The sequence below is a fragment of the Sebastes umbrosus genome, chromosome 16 (assembly GCF_015220745.1).
Source record: "Sebastes umbrosus isolate fSebUmb1 chromosome 16, fSebUmb1.pri, whole genome shotgun sequence".
Lineage (NCBI taxonomy): Eukaryota > Metazoa > Chordata > Actinopteri > Perciformes > Sebastidae > Sebastes > Sebastes umbrosus.
The window spans coordinates 16,398,650-16,417,139 of NC_051284.1; the positions used below are offsets into that span (position 1 = coordinate 16,398,650).

The 18,490-nt window shown below is 40.0% G+C and overlaps 3 protein-coding genes across 4 annotated transcripts; 2 read left to right on the top strand and 1 right to left on the bottom strand.

Annotated features, from left to right (window-relative positions):
* The first annotated feature begins 11 nt into the window (after window positions 1-11).
* LOC119474535 (transmembrane protein 151B) lies at window positions 12-5,798 on the top strand. Of its 2 annotated transcripts, XR_005203578.1 has the most exons (3): window positions 12-793; window positions 3,071-5,218; window positions 5,274-5,798. XR_005203578.1 is itself a non-coding variant. In XM_037746589.1 (2 exons), exons 1-2 carry the CDS (start codon window positions 680-682, stop codon window positions 4,694-4,696), a joined length of 1,740 nt encoding a protein of 579 aa, XP_037602517.1. In that variant the 5' UTR covers window positions 12-679; the 3' UTR covers window positions 4,697-5,798. The 2 variants fall into 2 exon arrangements, 1 of the variants encoding a protein (XP_037602517.1); XM_037746589.1 differs by having other exon boundaries at window positions 3,071-5,798.
* A 4,172-nt stretch (window positions 5,799-9,970) lies between these two features.
* lrr1 (leucine rich repeat protein 1) lies at window positions 9,971-14,838 on the top strand. Its single transcript, XM_037747123.1, has 5 exons — window positions 9,971-10,153; window positions 11,527-11,625; window positions 12,721-12,973; window positions 13,551-14,025; window positions 14,116-14,838. The coding sequence occupies exons 1-5, from the start codon at window positions 9,971-9,973 to the stop codon at window positions 14,369-14,371; spliced, it is 1,266 nt and encodes a 421-aa protein (XP_037603051.1). The 3' UTR covers window positions 14,372-14,838.
* Window positions 14,839-15,173: 335 nt separating this feature from the next.
* dnaaf2 (dynein axonemal assembly factor 2) lies at window positions 15,174-17,545 on the bottom strand. Its single transcript, XM_037747122.1, has 3 exons — window positions 17,408-17,545; window positions 15,723-17,375; window positions 15,174-15,643 (listed from the first exon to the last, which is right to left on the bottom strand). The coding sequence occupies exons 2-3, from the start codon at window positions 17,283-17,285 to the stop codon at window positions 15,269-15,271; spliced, it is 1,938 nt and encodes a 645-aa protein (XP_037603050.1). The 5' UTR covers window positions 17,286-17,375; window positions 17,408-17,545; the 3' UTR covers window positions 15,174-15,268.
* Window positions 17,546-18,490: the final 945 nt, after the last annotated feature.

Here is an 18,490-nt window from a genome sequence, read left to right on the forward strand (position 1 = left end):
AAACAAGAAAGGAAGGCGTAGCGATTTTTTTTCCCCTCTACATCTTCGTATTTCTCCTCAATATTATTATAATTTAGAGGCTTTGAATGCATGCACAATATATCTGAGTTGTTGGCGACTATTTTAACGCATCTTTGCTTGTTTATGTCGTCGGGTTTTACCACATTATCTAAGCTACATCTCGTGTTATTGTTCCTCCAAGACAGCGGACACCTGCATCTGCAGCTCCGTCTGCATCTGCATCTGCATCTGCACCTGCATCTGCATCGGCATCTCCATATGCATCTGCATCTGGATCTGGATCTGCATCTGCATCTGGATGAATATTGCACAGTGGTGTTTTTTTTAATTATGCATGATTTTATTAACTGACCAGTGACAACAACCCTCGCTTTACTGCATCATGGTCAACCTCTGCTGCCTCTGCTGCGGTGAAATCCCTGCACCCCGCCCCCCTCCGTCAAGACAGGCGGGACCACCGCGGGATCCCCTATCCCCCGTCTCCTCCTCCGTGCAGCAGCAGCCTCAGCAGCAGCAGCAGCCTGCTGGCTCCGGACCAGACGCTGTGCTGGGACTGAAGGGGGCCCAGAGAGGGGGAGCACAGAATAAAAAGAGCAAGTGAATAAAAAGGGAGCGAGAGTTTATAATCTCTCTCTCTCTGACATGCGAAAAGTGCAGCATGCTCTCCACCGATCTGGACTCTGCGGCGGCTCCCAATGATGCTGATGAGGGAGAGGAGGAGGAGGAGGAGGAGGAAGAGGACTCACCGGCTGAGAGTGATGTCCTGGAGGAGGTAGGTGAACCCATGCCAGTCATTCATTAGGTTTTCAGGTTAAAAACATGAACATTCTTGTTGTGCAATAGAAATAACCCCACTCTTAAGTGCCTATTTTTATATATTTTTCTTTAAAAAAAAAAAATTAGATTTAAAACACATGCATTATGCATTTCTGTGCTCACTGGAAAAAATAAATCCTATATTGACATCCTCTCTCACTGTGCAACCCTGCAGCCAAACAGCCTCTCTGCTTGCTGAAATAGTCTCTTTCACATAGTGGCAGTAGAATCCATTGATGTGAAACTCACTATCAAAAAATTTATGCATTTTATTCCAAAAGAGAGTTGCTATAAGCCAGCAAAAAATTATTTTTGCAAAGCCAAAAAAGTGTTGATCAAATGTACTGTGCATGTGTCTGTGTTTGCTCCACTGTCATGGAGTAATTACTATGATTCCATCTAGGGGATTGGTTGAGTGCAGCCAACCATGCACAGATAGTAAGAGAGCACAAGTGGTCTTACCTCAGATCTGTTGTCCATGTAACTGCAAAGTCCTGTTTTATACTGTACAGTCAATTTAATTACATGTCTTTTTTTTCAAAAATGTCCTATTTATCTTCAGCAAACAGATTTATTTAGTTATGTTTGTTTGATATAACCTTAAATTGACTGGACATTGTATGCAGAAGAATTGATTTTTTGCATCTGTGCGTATATAGTCTGTAATGTCTGCCGTCAGGAGGTCTGGACTACAGGAAAGTCCATCCTCTCTGGTGCACAAGAACTGAATCCCTGTTGCTCCATAAATAACTGAGGTGGAACCAGCAAAGTGACATCCCCACCCCTGTGTCAGCGCAGTAATGGATGGGCTGGTTGTCAGCATAAATCGTTTCACTCCATAAAACACCAGAGGTAGTCTCTACAAGAACACAGGATCTCATGGGCACCACAAGAACCAAAAATATTGGAGAGTGCCATAAAGTCATTGTGATAAATGTGACTGACACGATGGGATCAAATTAATTATGAATGCATGAAACTCCCAAACTATCCTCCTTACAGATGCACACATTAAATGTTGCAGTCCTGGTTTGATCTCTGGGTTTACGCTCTAGCTTCTTTTACTGTTAGTGTTACGGATGAAATAGCTTTAGGCCATTGTGTCTTTGCTGGATGGGACAATTCGACTTGTGGTCAGTATTGCAAACGTGAGCACTTTCTGTTTCTGCTTGTCTGCCCTGAGCTAACCACCCAATACTCAGCAGATAAGTGTAGAGCAGAGGTGTTTTTATTTTTATTTTAAATCGCAATTTAACACAATTTAAAAATACGGCATTACAGTCAAAGCTGCAGTGGGTAGAAATGGAGTCAATATGATTAAGAAAAGTTATTTTTATAAAATGGTCACTATATCCTGACAGTAGTGCATGAGACAAGTAGTCTGAAAAAAATCATGTGCCTCTGTGTCCTCAGGTGTCCTCCGGTGTCCTCGAGTGCTCCTAATGGTATCTGCAAGATTTCACAGACAGGAGGAAAACAACCAATCAGAGCTGAGCTGGAGCCAAACTAGGCAGCGCTGATCAAATATTAATCAATATTCTGTTACTGTAGTGCCTATTTCTCTCCTCAAATGTTTTCAGAAACATCTTATAGTGTACTGTTTAGCTGCAAAATGAGAAAGTTTGTGACCCGGCAGCCATGCCGGATTGATTCATATTTGATCAGCGCTGCCTAGTTTGACCGTGTGATCGGAGTTTGCGAGTGATTGACAGCTGCTCGGAGACGGCAGACTGCAGCCCGGGTCTGATTGGTTGTTTTCCTCCTGTCTGTGAAATCTTGCAGATGCCGTTAGGAGCACCGGAGGACACCGGAGGACACCTGAGGACACAGAGGCACATGATTTTTTTTCAGATTGAAATAACTTTTTTTTATCATATTTGCTCCATTTATACGCACTGCAGCTTTAATGTAACATCTTTACCAGCTAGTACATTTGCCCTCATGCAATAAAAATTCAATTAATTTCAGAGATAGATTCGTGAAAACACCTCAGTTAATATTTATTTATGTCAGCTGCTTTGACTCACAGCCTTCCAGACAGGGACACTTGGTGGTTTAATTGAATTATTCTGAGCTTTCTTTAGTTTGATTTACTTTGTGCTTAGGTACGGAAAACCTTGGCAGTCTGTAATGCAGCCATGTTCATTTGCATTTTGTCACCGCCAGGTTTCATCAGGGCCTCATTGCTCTAAGTGCCTTTTCCTCATCACTCTCTCTCTCTCTCTCTCTGCAGCAGAGTCCGGTGAAGCAGTCCCTGGGTGCTTGTGTCTGCCGGGAGTCCCAATGGCGCTGCCTTGTGCTCTCTCTGCTCATGTACAGCTGCCTGGGCGTGGTGGCCTGGTGTCAACTGACCCGGGTCACCAAAATCAGCTTCAACTCCGCCCTCACCTCCTCCTTCACAGCCTCCTTCACCTCCTCCCTGCGGGGAGCCTCCGGGATGACCGTCGGCGGACACTCGATGATCTACCACGACAGCCCCTGCTCCGACGGCTACATCTACATCCCTCTGGCCTTCCTGCTCATGCTCTACGCCTTATACATGGCGGAGTGCTGGCACTGCAGAGCCAGGAGCGAGCTGCAGAGCAAAGCGGACGTGGACAGCGTCTACGAGCGTGTGCTGCGGATGAGACAGGCCCAGCCTTGCATATGGTGGAAGGCCATAAGCTACCACTTTGTCCGACGGACTCGGCAAGTCACTCGATACCGCAACGGGGATGCCTACACCACCACGCAGGTGTACCATGAGAGAGTGAACACCCATGTGGCTGAGGGTGAGTTTGACTACGGCCACTGTGGGATGAAAGATGTGTCGCGTGACCTCAGAGGCTTGGAGGGACATCCGGCGACTCGCCTGCGCTTCACCAAATGCTTCAGCTTCACAGAGGCGGGTCCAGAAAACGATTACCTCAACCAGAGAGCCAGGTTCTTCTCTGAAATCGAGGGTTTGGATGATTACATGGAGGCCAGGGAGGGGATGCAGCTGAAGAATGTGGACTTCAGAGAAAACCTGATCGCCTATGTAGACCCAGATAGAATGCCTTGGTACACCTCCCAGGTTGCCTTCTGGCTGGCAGCTCTGCTGATGTTGTCCTGGCCTCTGAGAGTGCTGATAGAGTATCGCACTGCTTATGTGCACTACCGCATAGAGAAACTATTTGGGTTAGAGTACAGCCCCTCTCCTCTAGATGAAGACAGGCCTTTGGGGAATAATCCCGGTTGTTCTATCCCAAGAGTAGACACACTGGACAGCACTGAGATGGAGTGGCACATACGCTGTAACCACCAGGTGATTCCTAGCTACTCCGAGGCCATGCTGATAAACATGAGCACTGCAGACTCAAACTCGTTACAAGACACCGAATGCACCTCATCCTCAAACTGCTTCCTTCTGGACAGCAGCCAGACCGCCCAGAGTTACGGCGCTCTGCAAAGCCAGGAGGACTGCGAGCAATGCAGGGAGCCCAGCGGACGAGGTGATGGAGGAGGAGGCAGGAGGAGGACCACCACCAGCTCCAGCTGCTCCTCCATCTTCTCCTGCCGGGGTGCACTGCTCCACTCGCACCTCTCCTCGAGCACGTCTCGCTTCTCTCTCTGCCGCATGTACGGCTCCCACCGCACCGTGGCGCTGTGGAGGAGCCGCAGCAGCAACCTGACTGACCCCTGCTGCGTTGACGAGCAGTGCTGCCGGTCCGACTCCAGCCAGCTGGCGCTCAGCGACAGCCCGCCGACTTACAGGGACGCCCGGTTCTTCCCAGTTCTCATTGTGCATCGGGCCGAGGGCTGCGGCAGCGAGGACGGGAGGGAAGTGAGGCGATATTACATACGGAGAGGGTCGTCCTGTGTAGAGACGGATCTGTGAAGGACATAAAGACGCCTATTGATGAGTCAAGATGGATTCAAATCGGTAATGATGGATGGTGTTGGTCACCGTCTGCTCCAATGACATTAATGAAGATTTATGGAGCTTTTTGAGAAGTGAAGTAAAAGAAACTTCTATTTTTTAACAGTCGCCTAAAGGTCAAAGAATGATTGAATTGCACATAGAATTACAGTTAAAGTGTCTCTATGAAAACAGCCGTATGTAGTGTGTGTCTAAATGCATCACCTCTGCATTGTCATATATCCTTGTTGTGGCAGCAACAGTGTGTATAATGACAATAATAACTGTCAAATCTAATTAAATGGTGCATACAAGCCACTGAGACATGAAAACCCTCAGCATCCTACTGTTCTCATCACTCGTATTTTTCAAGGGAGCAAAACTTCACTGGTTCTTACATTGACCTTGTATGTATTATTATACGTGTGAGGTTTGTGCCACTTAAAAGGTAATAATAACGCAAGAAAGAAGAAAAGTTGCATGTTATTATCAAAAGGTATTGTCTTTTAATTGATTAATACTCAAACCAAAGCTGTTTTGTTTTGTTTTCCCAAAGAATTTTATGAAACACCACAAAACGTTTACGGATGCTGAGTGGGAACATGAACTGAATGTCAAGATGTAAGCAATAAAAGTAGTCCTGAAGGATTATTATTGCATAACAGTATTGTCACGTGTACCATATCAGATTGAAGGGAATACTTTCAAAGTGGAACATACACATAGAAATAGTATAAGGAGGTCTTCTAACAGGATGGGATTGTGGGGTTTTATTCTCTCAAATTAGTTGATTAAATCACACAATGAATCAGATCACTGTGGCAAATTTCTATTTAAGCACAAACAAATGTGTAGTCCCTCGAGTGTGTTGATATAGAAGACGAAAAGGAAGAAGAGAGATAACAATGTTGATCTGAGGTGACAGACACTCTCAGACTCACAGCTCAATGGTTCCTCAAGAAAAACTACAAGGAAAGAAACACTGGAATGACGACACTGACATTCCCTGACTTCAAATCCATTGTGGTGACTAGACTGACGGTGGTTGGTACAAATAAACATGCATTTATGCAAGTTTAAATTCAGCATGTTGTTTGAACTGGAGTGCCATCTGAGTGAAATACGGGAGGTAAATAAAGAGCAGAAGAAGAGAGGAAAGACTCTAAGTATAACCTGGCATTTCTTATGAATAAACTTAATACAATGTTTTTGATATTTTTTGCACTGTTCACTTAAATTCATCTTATTCTGTGATCATATAGGTAAAGCAGTTTGTCATGGTACTCTGGGACCTGATAGCTATTAATAACATTGAGCCACTAGATGTCTCGTTCTCCCGCCCCCGTTACTTTGCGTTCACTTCACAACAAGTCGTTGCCAGGCACTTACCGTCAATCTCATTTATCCGTTTTTTTTCAACATTGACGACACAGAGATACCACGTGATACCAACGTTGTTCTACTATCGGCTCACAAGCCTTGTTAGAAGTGGGAACTAAACGTCAGATATCTTCCACAGAGATAAACAAAACATTTATTTTGGACCCGCCAAAATTTTGATTAATTCACAATCATAATATTGTTTGTTTTTTCAGGAGAGGCCATACTTTTATTCGGTTCCTTTCTAAAGGCTCTGTAGATGGATTATTATTTAAAAAAACAAACTTTAAGATTTAAAAATGCACTTAATTGACATTTGTAGACAACCGTAAAGTGGAAAACCTTCCTAAAACCTTCATTTTAAACTTAATGGCTAAATTTTTTCAGGTCACGAACCCCTTTCTAAACTTTATGGCAACTTTTTTTCAGGTCACGAACCTTAATTTTAAACTTTATGGCTTGTCATCAGTGGTGGAAAGGTAAAAGCAATACTTAAAAAATACTCCATTACAAGTAAGTGTTGCCCCCCCCCTAAACTTAAATAAAAGTACAGAAATATTATCAGACCAAAAATAATTGTAGATTAATAATATTATACATTACTTTTTTGGATTATTATTACTGATGCATTAATGAGTAAGCAACATTGCAATGCTGTTGTTGGTCAAAATACTGAGTAGTTCAATCTATAACAATGCATTATGTTTATAAGATGACCATGTGATTTGTATGGAAAATCTAAATATGCAAAGTAACTACAGCTCTCAAATAAATGTAGTCATATCTCCCTGGTGTAGTTTTTAGGGGAGTCTTTCTTTCTGCTGACCACTAGATGCCACAATTGCTAAGGAATATATTTATTTAGTTATATTTGTATTATAGCATTGGAGATTATTAAAGAGTCATTTTTTAATATTTATATTTTTGTCAGACAAACAACCACATAATGTCACTCAGTGGTGGTAGAAGTACTCCGAGTTCAGCAATAAAACACTGTGGAAATACTTTTACTGTAAGTAAAGTACCAAAATCAAAAGTACTCATTATGCAGAGTTTCCCATTTCAGAATAATGTATATTATATTACTGGATTATAATTAATGATTCATTAGGTGGAGCTAAATTGAATTGCTTAATATACTGATACTTCGTGAATTTCTTATCTTAATCTATATAATAATAGCCTACATCATATATTTATTTGTTGAGTATATTTTGTTTTATTAATCTGAATCTGAAAAGTAACAAACTAAAGTTAGTGGGGTAAAAAGTAATATTTGCCTCTTAAATGTAGTAGATTAGAAGTATAAAGTAGCAGAAAATGGAAATAATCAAGTACCTCAAAATTGTCCAGTGCTTGAGTACATTTGTTAATTTCCACCACTGGTATATACACATATTATATTGTTCTTTGTCCAAATCTTTTTTTATTGTTTTTTTTTTTTTTGCAGACACGGCAAAGGTCATCATATCAAATGCAGAACATAATTGAGTGTCTGTGACATGAAATAAAAACATAGAAAGAAAGAAAGAGAAAAAGAAAGGAAATAAATAAATAAATAAAATACTATTACGACTAATACTACTAAAATAAATAAATACATAAATAAATAAATAATAAATTAGATAAAATAAATAAATAAAATAATACTACGACTACTACTACTAAAATAAATAAATAATAAAGTAGATCAAATGAATAAATAAAATACTACTACGACTACTACTACTCAAATAAATAAATAAATAAATAATAAAGTAGATAAAATAAATAAATAAAATAATACTACGACTACTACTACTCAAATAAATAAATAATAAAGTACATAAAATAAATAAAATACTACTACGACTACTACTACTCAAATAAATAAATAATAAAGTAGATAAAATAAATAAAATACTACTACGACTACTACTACTCAAATAAATAAATAAATAAATAATAAAGTAGATAAAATAAATAAATAAAATAATACTACGACTACTACTACTCAAATAAATAAATAATAAAGTAGATAAAATAAATAAAATACTACTACGACTACTACTACTCAAATAAATAAATAATAAAGTAGATAAAATAAATAAAATACTACTACGACTACTACTACTCAAATAAATAAATAAATAAATAATAAAGTAGATAAAAATAAATAAATAAAATAATACTACGACTACTACTACTCAAATAAATAAATAATAAAGTAGATAAAATAAATAAAATACTACTACGACTACTACTACTCAAATAAATAAATAAATAAATAATAAAGTAGATAAAATAAATAAATAAAATAATACTACGACTACTACTACTCAAATAAATAAATAATAAAGTAGATAAAATAAATAAAATACTACTACGACTACTACTACTCAAATAAATAAATAATAAAGTAGATAAAATAAATAAAATACTACTACGACTACTACTACTCAAATAAATAAATAAATAAATAATAAAGTAGATAAAAATAAATAAATAAAATAATACTACGACTACTACTACTCAAATAAATAAATAATAAAGTAGATAAAATAAATAAAATACTACTACGACTACTACTACTCAAATAAATAAATAAATAAATAATAAAGTAGATAAAATAAATAAATAAAATAATACTACGACTACTACTACTCAAATAAATAAATAATAAAGTAGATAAAATAAATAAAATACTACTACGACTACTACTACTCAAATAAATAAATAATAAAGTAGATAAAATAAATAAAATACTACTACGACTACTACTACTCAAATAAATAAATAAATAAATAATAAAGTAGATAAAAATAAATAAATAAAATAATACTACGACTACTACTACTCAAATAAATAAATAATAAAGTAGATAAAATAAATAAAATACTACTACGACTACTACTACTCAAATAAATAAATAAATAAATAATAAAGTAGATAAAATAAATAAATAAAATAATACTACGACTACTACTACTCAAATAAATAAATAATAAAGTAGATAAAATAAATAAAATACTACTACGACTACTACTACTCAAATAAATAAATAATAAAGTAGATAAAATAAATAAAATACTACTACGACTACTACTACTCAAATAAATAAATAAATAAATAATAAAGTAGATAAAAATAAATAAATAAAATACTACTATGACTACTACTACTAAAATAAATAAATACATAAATAAATAAATAATAAAGTAGATAAAATAAATAAATAAAATACTACTACTACTACTACTACTCAAATAAATAAATAAATAAATAATAAAGTAGATAAAAATAAATAAATAAAATACTACTATGACTACTACTACTAAAATAAATAAATAAATAAATAATAAAGTAGATAAAAATAAATAAATAAAATACTACTACGACTACTACTAATACAAAAAATGAATAAATAATAAAGTAGATAAAATAAAATAAAATAAAGAGAGAGAGAGAGAGAGGAAAAACATTAATGTAATTAAATAAAAGATGTATTATATTGTTCATTAAAAAGCTCCTGTCCCTCTCTCTCCTGCTCATCACGCGCCCGGGCTGAGTTGACGCTTCCATGACGTCACTTCCCACGCGCGCGGGATCATGCTAGCAGCAGCTAACCAGTTGACTAACTGACAACCTGAGAAACTATCATCAGGACCTTTATTACAACTGGTCAAGATACTGTGGAGCTCAACCACCGCGGCCCACTGAAGGCTCAGTATACCCGCTGTAGGGAGTGTCTTCCACGGCCGGTCAGATGCAGCAGCAGCTCGGAGGACAGCTCGGAGGACAGGGCTGGTCCTGTTGTTGACATCCAGGAGACGGATGTGTCTGTCAGTAGCTGCAGGAGGATTGTAAGTGTTTCTGTGTGGTATTGTGTTGGAGATGAAGCTGCAGTGTGATGTGGAGGTGGTGAATCGGATGCTGCCCTCGTTTGGGATAAGGAGTCGAGGTAAAGGGACCAGAGCGGTTCTGTCCATCGGGAAGCATCTGGACAAGACGAGTCAACGAAGCAACATCTACATGATGATCTGCACAGCTAAAGACAGAGCAGGCTCCAAGTACAAGGTCAGTCACTGTCTGCTGCTGCTGCTGGTATGTTATTATTGTCTGTACATGTACTGCTGCTGGAGCTGCATTCATATCATTTATCCCTGCAGGTTTCTGCTGTTTGTTCTCCAAATTAGCCTGATTTTAAGTTGCATTTCATTTCAGTTTAGGTCATTTCAGACTTTATTCATTCCCAAGGGGGCAATTCATTTGTAGCATTCCCAGTCCAGACATCCATACATCCATACATACAACAGACCAATAATTAGCTAAGTCAATGGAAACATATTAAAGGCATGGGGCAGCTGGAGGAACAAGTTACAATAAGAACCATATAAATGCATAGGATTAAAGCAATAAAAGCCAAAAAAAACCAGTCTATATTTAATGACAGTTCCCTTTACATTTATTGTTCACATGTCTATAAACGTTTGTCATTTGGAGGGTCTATAACAGGGGTCAGCAACCTTTACTATCAAAAGAGCCGTCAAAAATCGGTCTGGGGACACAAAACATTTGAGCATTGTGATGAAGGTAACACAGTTTATAGTCTAAGTATATAGTATATAAGTCTAATGCAGTGAGGGCCAAAGTGCAAATGTACTACAGAGTATTAGGGCCACATTGATGGACAAAAATCTGAGATTTCCAGAATAAAGTCATAATATTACAAGAAAACAAGTCGTAACGTTTCAAGAATAAAGTCATAACTTTACGATAAAAAAAGTAATATTACGAGAATTTGGAAGAATTTGGCTCCTTAAACTATGATTTTAAAGAAGAACATTATCTACATAAACTTTTGTTAACTGTAATTTAACAGTTTGATACACAATATGGTTCATCCAGTGTTACAGGTCACATTATAACAAAGCATTTTATTTTCTACACGGTCACCTAATTTACATTCCTCTCAGCTCTTTCAATAAGTATAGTTTCATAAGACAGAAAATGAGTTGATCATGTTATATTATTTGTCAGATCTTCTGCCACAGTTTATTTTTTAAATGGACCGTATTGAACATTACATTAGCAACCCATCCTGCAACTTTGACTGTATTTTTGATTTTCAATTGACTCTGTCCCATGTCATTTAATACATTTTCAATTACTCATCATTATCTTTCCCAGAACGATTAGAAACCCTAGAAGTATTGTTTTCATGATCTCAAATGCTGCCTTCAGGTGCTCCTCAGAAGTTTCTGATTTAAAACGTCATAGTCCTGTAAAGATATAAACCCCTACATTGTTGACAAAAAGGCTGAAAAACTTTCCTGTCCACACTTGTCGAGCAAGTGAATCACTTGTGGTTGAATGATATTGCGTTCCCGCCCTGTTGTTGTGTCATGTATTTTTCCATCACTGACATTTGCCAACTTTCTCTTTCACAGCTGAAAGGCAACATAGAGAAGTTCTTCACTTGGTTTGTGGAGGAAGGCAAGGCCACTGTGAGATTAAAGGAACCTGCTGTTGACATCTGTTTAAGCAAGGTACGACATCAGACATGGTGTAATTACAGTCTAGAGAATAAAGCTGTTTATAAGTGAGGCTGTCCTCTAACTCGTTTATCAGCTAGACAGACACATTCGGTTGTTTTGACTGCAGCTGATGCCTGGACAGTCGCCATAGCAGCCTCATTGTTTCCAGTAGCTGTAAAGCCCCTCCTGACTGTGTTGAGGTCAGTGGGGACCTTTCACCTAGATTCTAACATAGCTCAACCTGCTATGTTAAAAGAAACACACTCACGCACAACTGATGCCACATTAGGTAGGTAAACAGGGGAAATAAAAAATTGTGGGAAATGTGTAAACCAAACTTCAGGTCAACCTACACTTTTATAATCATTAATAAATAGAGCACAAATCTAAAGGAACACCCTAATATGTCTTTGGGAGGTCACTCACATTTTTATTCCAAGCAATAAAAAGGTCATGATGTTCATTCAAAGGAAGTGTGTCAAGATGATCCAGGCCAGTGAATTTAGGTCAGATATTTCAAGGAATCCGGTCATAAACGACCACCTGAGAAGATACTGCGAGTCTGCTTTTTCTCTTAAGCTGGGCATACACTGTACGATTTTAACCCGTTTCTGGCCCGAATTTTGAGCCGCACGACGACTAATTTTAGAGTCGGACTGAATTTCAGCTTCGTCGGGCGTCGTTAGCCGTGCAGTGTACAGGGAGGACCGAGGACCAATGAACTCCTCCCTACCGGCTGTCGGACAGTCGGATGAATTTCTGGCATATCGGAAATTTTGGTCGGATATCTTATATTTTTTACAGTAATCAGAGCGTAGTCATCAAGAAAACAATGTACAACAGATCTAGTAAAACGTAGCTAGTTTACCTCCAAATTCTCACTGCAAAATGGACAAGACATACTGTCCACGTCTTCCTAGCCACCTGCGAGTATATATACGCCGGCGCAGTACGTTTCTGCCTGTACAGTGTGAGCACATAAATCGTGAGCTTTGGCTTTACATCGCAAATGAATGAATGAATGAATTACACAACAACATTTCTAAAAATCCTACAGTGTATGCCCAGCTTTACCTATTAATATATTAATCCACCATTTATTCGCAGGCTGATGCAAATAGCTTGAAGAACTTCCTCTCAGCCGCTCGTTTGGCAGACAGAGGAAGTGACGCGAGCAGCCTTCCCCTCTCGACGCTCACTCCTGTTCGCGCCAGAGACGTAGAGCAACCCAAGAAGAAGCTCACGATCGTCTCCAAGAAGGACTACCCCCTCACCTCCAACTTCCCCTACTCTCTGGAGCAGCTGCAGGTCTCCTACTGCAAACTGTCACGGGTGGACATGCGGATGCTGTCCCTGAAAGGTAGGGTGAGACAATCTGGTTGGTTGGCTACACACTGAAAATTATATTTTGGCCTATAGAGTTTTTAGAGTGCTTGATTTACAATCAGTTTCTGCACTTACATGTTACATGCCCTTTATAAATTAAGAAAATACCATTAATTTGTGAGGGAAATGTCTTGATTTTTTTATCTTTGGGTTGCTGGGAAATGTTTTTTATAAATAATGCCTGACAATGACTGATATAATTGACTTCAGGACATCTCTGACTACATACAGGCTAAAAATCAAACATTTTAATGTATTAATTTTGATATTTTTCAAAGTAAAAGTCCCTAGCAGTGTATGATTTAACTTTTTCCCATGGTCTAGTGTTAAAAAAGTTAACAAGATCGCGATACTTGTAGAATCGCAATACATATTGAATCGGCACCCAAGTATCGTGATAGTATCAAATAGGGAGATCGGTGTATCGTTCCAGCCCTAGATTAAGTCTAAATTTGTCTCTTGCTAGTCCCAATTTTATGGAAGTGCAACACTAAATAGCTGGATTACCCCTTTTTAAGGTGTGGTTTTTGTCTTTGCTTTTGTTTTTGCAGCTCTCCGCAAGCTAGACCTCAGTAACAACCACATCAAGAAACTCCCCGCCACCATCGGCGACCTCAGCTGCCTCTCTGAGCTCATCCTCCACAACAACCACCTGGAAGCCTTCAGTGAGGCCCTCTGCCTGTCCACCCTGCAGCGGACCCTCCAGCTCCTGGACCTGAGCCAGAATCGACTGCAGTCCCTCCCCGCTCAGTTCTGCCAGCTCAAAGAACTAGTGAACCTCAAACTCGACGACAACCAGCTCGTCTGTTTGCCGTTCCACGTGGGCCGACTCTCGAAGCTGAGGTTCCTGTCGGCGGCGCATAACCAGCTGGCCGTGTTGCCCTGTGACTTCCGTAAGCTGAGTCTGGAGAACCTGGACCTGTTTGGGAATCCGTTTATCCAACCTAACCCTCTTGACCACACAATGAAACTTACATTCCCCCTTCCACTTCAAGAGATGGCTTCCAGAGCTGTGGCCAACCTCAGGTTAGAATTAAACCCCGTATATCACACTGTAGCTTCACTGTGGTTCTCACAGAAAACCCCTAATTGTATCTTTTCTGACTCACCTCTCAGGTTACAGTACGGACCTCACCTCATCCCTGCCCACTTGTGTCGGGACCTCGAAGTAGCCAAGACCTGCGACTGCGGCCGCGTCTGCATCAATTTCCACATCAAGACGGCGGTCAGCATGAACCTGCACCAGGTCTCCCACACGGTAGTCCTGGTGGACGACATGGGGGGCACAGACGCTCCGGTGCAGCAGCACTTCTGCTCCCTCGCCTGCTACTCCGAGTTTTTAGACAACTCCCTCCAGAGAGGAATCAGATGAGGAAGAACACACTCTTTTGTTTGACAGGAAAACACACCGACTGCTGGAAACTGCTGTGGATTTTGCAATAGTTTGCAAGTTATGAGATACTGTTGGAGGATACAGTTTTCTGGTAAAGCCCGGGAGGATATTGACTTTTTACACTTCCATTAAACACACCTCCTGCTCCATCTGCAACTGACTTTATGTAATGTTAGCGGGCAGTAACAGACGCAAAATGACAGTTTGCCATTGCTGCTGCTGCTGCTGCTAAGTGTCATACATCGTCTTTTCTGTTCTTCCTGCCTGTTACAGCACATCCCCTACTGACCTGCTTCTACAAGGCAGGGGGAATAAAGAAATTACATGAGTTTTTTCCTGAACACAGTGCCTCAGGGTCCGTGAGCTAAAGGGAGTTGGTTTTTACTGAGCTAATGACCCACAATTTTTATATACATGTGAAAAACTCAATAAAATAATAGTATTCATCAGGTTGTCCTAAGTAGTTTATTCAGGGACATTGAAATGATTTTTGTGTCATGTATTTGAATTAAACCTGCCCCGTCTCTCGAATCACGCCGCTACCAGAATGCCTTGCGTGGACATGTACCATCACTTGTTGTTTTCCTCTGGTCTGTGAAATCCTGCAGCAGGTGCCGTTAGGAGCACCGGAGAACACAGAGGAACATGATGATTTTTCTCAGATTAGCTGTCTCATACACTACTGTCAGGATATAGCAACCGTTTTATAAAAATAACTTTTTTTAAATCATATTTGCTCAAATTCTACCCACTATAGCTTTAAAGTGACTGAAGAGAAAGATCAGGTTTTAAAAATATGCACATTTAATATTGTTGGACACACTGCAGTGTTTTTAACGTACAAGAAAACCTCCTCGTAACATTTGCACACAGTCCTCAGTCCAGCTCATACATCAGGGAGTTTTGGAAGATGAACCCAGCAGATGTTGAATGATCACTGATGATCTTTTCATTTCCATCTCTATCAATTTCCCTCAATAACGCAGGTGGTGGCTTGTGGAAGATTTGCTCCGTCGGCAGGTTGTCTTCGTTCTCCCTCTCCTCCCTGGCAATTTCCTCAGAGAGGAGGGTGACCCTGTTGCCTGAACCTCCTCTGGTTGACCTGTTTGCTTCACCTGTTGCAGGTGTCTCGCTGCACTCCTGGGAAAAGCAGCAGTCCTTCACGTTGTTCTGGCACTGAGTGTTAGCTGCTACGGGAGTTTGGGATTCCTCGCTGGATCTGTGATGTAGAAACGCAGCATCTGTCTCCACCTAGAAAAGATAAATATAAGCACCTCACCACACATTTTTTTAACCTTCTCGTCAATGCGATTGTCAGGATTTATCTCACCTCGTTTCCGTGTACACTCTCTCCCGTCTCCTCTTTGTGGTCCAGAGTCATTTTGGGTGTTGACTCCAAGTTCAGATTGACCTCCCCCTCTTTTCCTATGCAGCTTGAATGTTCAGCAGTGATTAAAACAGGCGAGGAGTTTTCTTCCTCAGCAGGAACATTATCTGCATCAGAATCCCTTTTATCTTCACGTTTCTGTGGGTTAAAGTTTCCATCCTCTTTTTCATTTCCCTGCTTCTGCTCTTTCAATTTCTCCTCCTCCACAACTTCTTGGCCTTTTCTTTCCGGTTTCTTAAATTTGTCCTCCTCCTCCTCATCCTCCTCCACACCAATTTCCTCTTCAACTTTTTCTGCTCTCGTCTGCTGCCTCAAATCATCCTCCTCCACCTCCTCCTCACTTTTCTTGCTTTCCCTCTCCTCCTCCTCCTCCTTCCATTTATCCTCCTCTTCCAACTCACTTTTCTCCTCCTCTCTCTCATCAGTCTGAGCAAGCCCTACAGCAAAATAATCAAAAGCTTCATCAGAAGGAAGGACATTCAGTGTGACTGTAAGCTGCCCTCTCCGTTTGTCGAACCTGGCCTCTCCTTCATCTTCATCCACAGGGTAGGCTAAGGCCAGCTCCAGTCTGTAGGCTGGTTTCTCGGACTTCAGCAGCAGCAGCCTCTCTTTTACCTCGAGGCTGGCGTCTGCTGCCGCCTTCAGAAGCGGCATGTCGATGGTAACCACTATCCGTTTGGGCCTGGGGCTTTGGGCGGAGTCTCTAGAGAATCTGAAGTCCTGTAGATCCATAAAGGATCGATATTTTACTGTGTAGTTTGGCTTTGTGGGCTCTTTGGCTAGGTGAGGCTGGACGCTGAAGCTTTTAGGTTCAGCGTCACTGTTGGGTTTTGTTGCAGGTGGTTCTTTGGGCTCTGGGTATGGGAATGCAAGAGGGTCCGGCTCCTCTGAGGGTTTATATCCAGGTATGGGTTTTCGGATGACACAAGGCTGCGGGACGCCTTTGTATTTTGTGCTCATCTCCCTCACATTGTTTTTATCCAGAGTCACTTCAAAAGCAGTCTGGATTCCCTGCATGGCTGTGCTGTCTACCATATCCATAAATCTGGTGTTTTTGCTTGCAATGTGGAGAGTTTCAGGGTGGAAAATCACATCATAGATCATCATCTTGTTGCCCTTTGGATCTGTGTCTCTTCTCCCTGGGTGCAAATTGTGAGGCAGGGACCAGCACTGTCCTCTGCGACCATCTTCAGACTCCCTCTGTTTACATTCAGGCTTTCCAACTTTGTCATTGGAGCAGATGTTGATGAAACACTTCTGGTTGCCGTTCATACTCGTCCTGAGAGCCCTGAACGGTTCCGGATGGATGAACTCGATGGTGAATCCTCTCTCCTGCTCCAGCTGCTTGATCTCCACTTCGTACCTCTTCTTGGTCTCAGGGTCTGATAGTTCATGAGCGTAATCGCACAGCATTTTCTTGAATTCCTCGTCTTTGAGAGCTTCTGTCAGTCTCTCCATCTCCACAGCTGTCACGTTCAGTTTCTTCAACTCGTCTCCGACCTCCATGTTGATGATTTACGAGGAGAAATGTTGAGGCGGATGAAGTTAGCGGCCGCACAACTTCACTTCGTGAGCTTATTAATCCCCAAAAAATAAATCCAGCAGTTTTAAAATGTTCTTAATTTTAAAAAAGTTGTCCTCGCCGAAAAAAAAATTGAATTTAGTGTCGTTTTAGCTCAGTTTCTGTGTGTTTTTAGCTTGTTTTGGACCTCCAGCTCCAGCAAACCGTCCTAGTTGTGTTAAAGTAACCATAGCAACACGAGAGGTGCAACAAGGAAACACCTCCCGGGTGAAACATCTCCTGCCTTCAACTATATTATAAATAGATATATTTCTATAAATAGAAATAGATATTATAAATAGAAATAATAGAAATATTCTGTCTTTTGGAGGTTGTTGCAGGCTGAGTTATCAAGCTAGATTGAATAAGAAGGTTGAAGTCAAAATATCTTCCATGAAAGAGGCCATAATCCTATAATTTTATGCACAAAAACGTGAATAAAATATATTTTACTTTACGCAATTGCATTAAAAAAAAAAAAAGGTATTTAATTCATTGTATTCTTATTTGTATTTTTTTTTATTATTAATGTGATTATTAATGTGATTTTTGTAAATTGAACTGTGATTTCGTTTAGCTTTTTATTTTGTATGTCTTTTAATTCATATTCAGTTTTTTTTAGGTGACCAAAGTGGCGATGGGGCAGGAGACTAGGGACACTCAAGTATTGGACATGAGGTAACCAATCAGGGACAGCGAGCCAGGAAATTCCACCAAAAAAGGGACTTTATTTAGAGGAGTTTCCCCTTTAAAAGGTCCCATATTATTAAAAAGTGAGATTTTCATGTTTTTTTTATTATAAAGCAGGCTTAAGTCCTATATAAATACTGTGAAAGTATCCAAAAACTCAATCCACAGGGAAATACACACAGCCCGTATTCAGAAACTCTGCATTTGAAACAAACTGTCAGGATTTCTGTCCATTTGTGATGTCACAAATCTACAATATTTAGACCCTTGACACAATTTTAAACGCAAACATTCTAAATGTGTCCCAGTTTCTTTCCTGGTTGAAGTGTATGTGAATGTCATTAACTGACAAAAAGTACACATGGACCCAAGCTGTTGCCTAGCAACACAATTCTGTTGCAATTCCGTCGCAGTTCCGTCAAAATGCTCTAAAACGGAGTGTTTCAGACAGAGGGTGAAT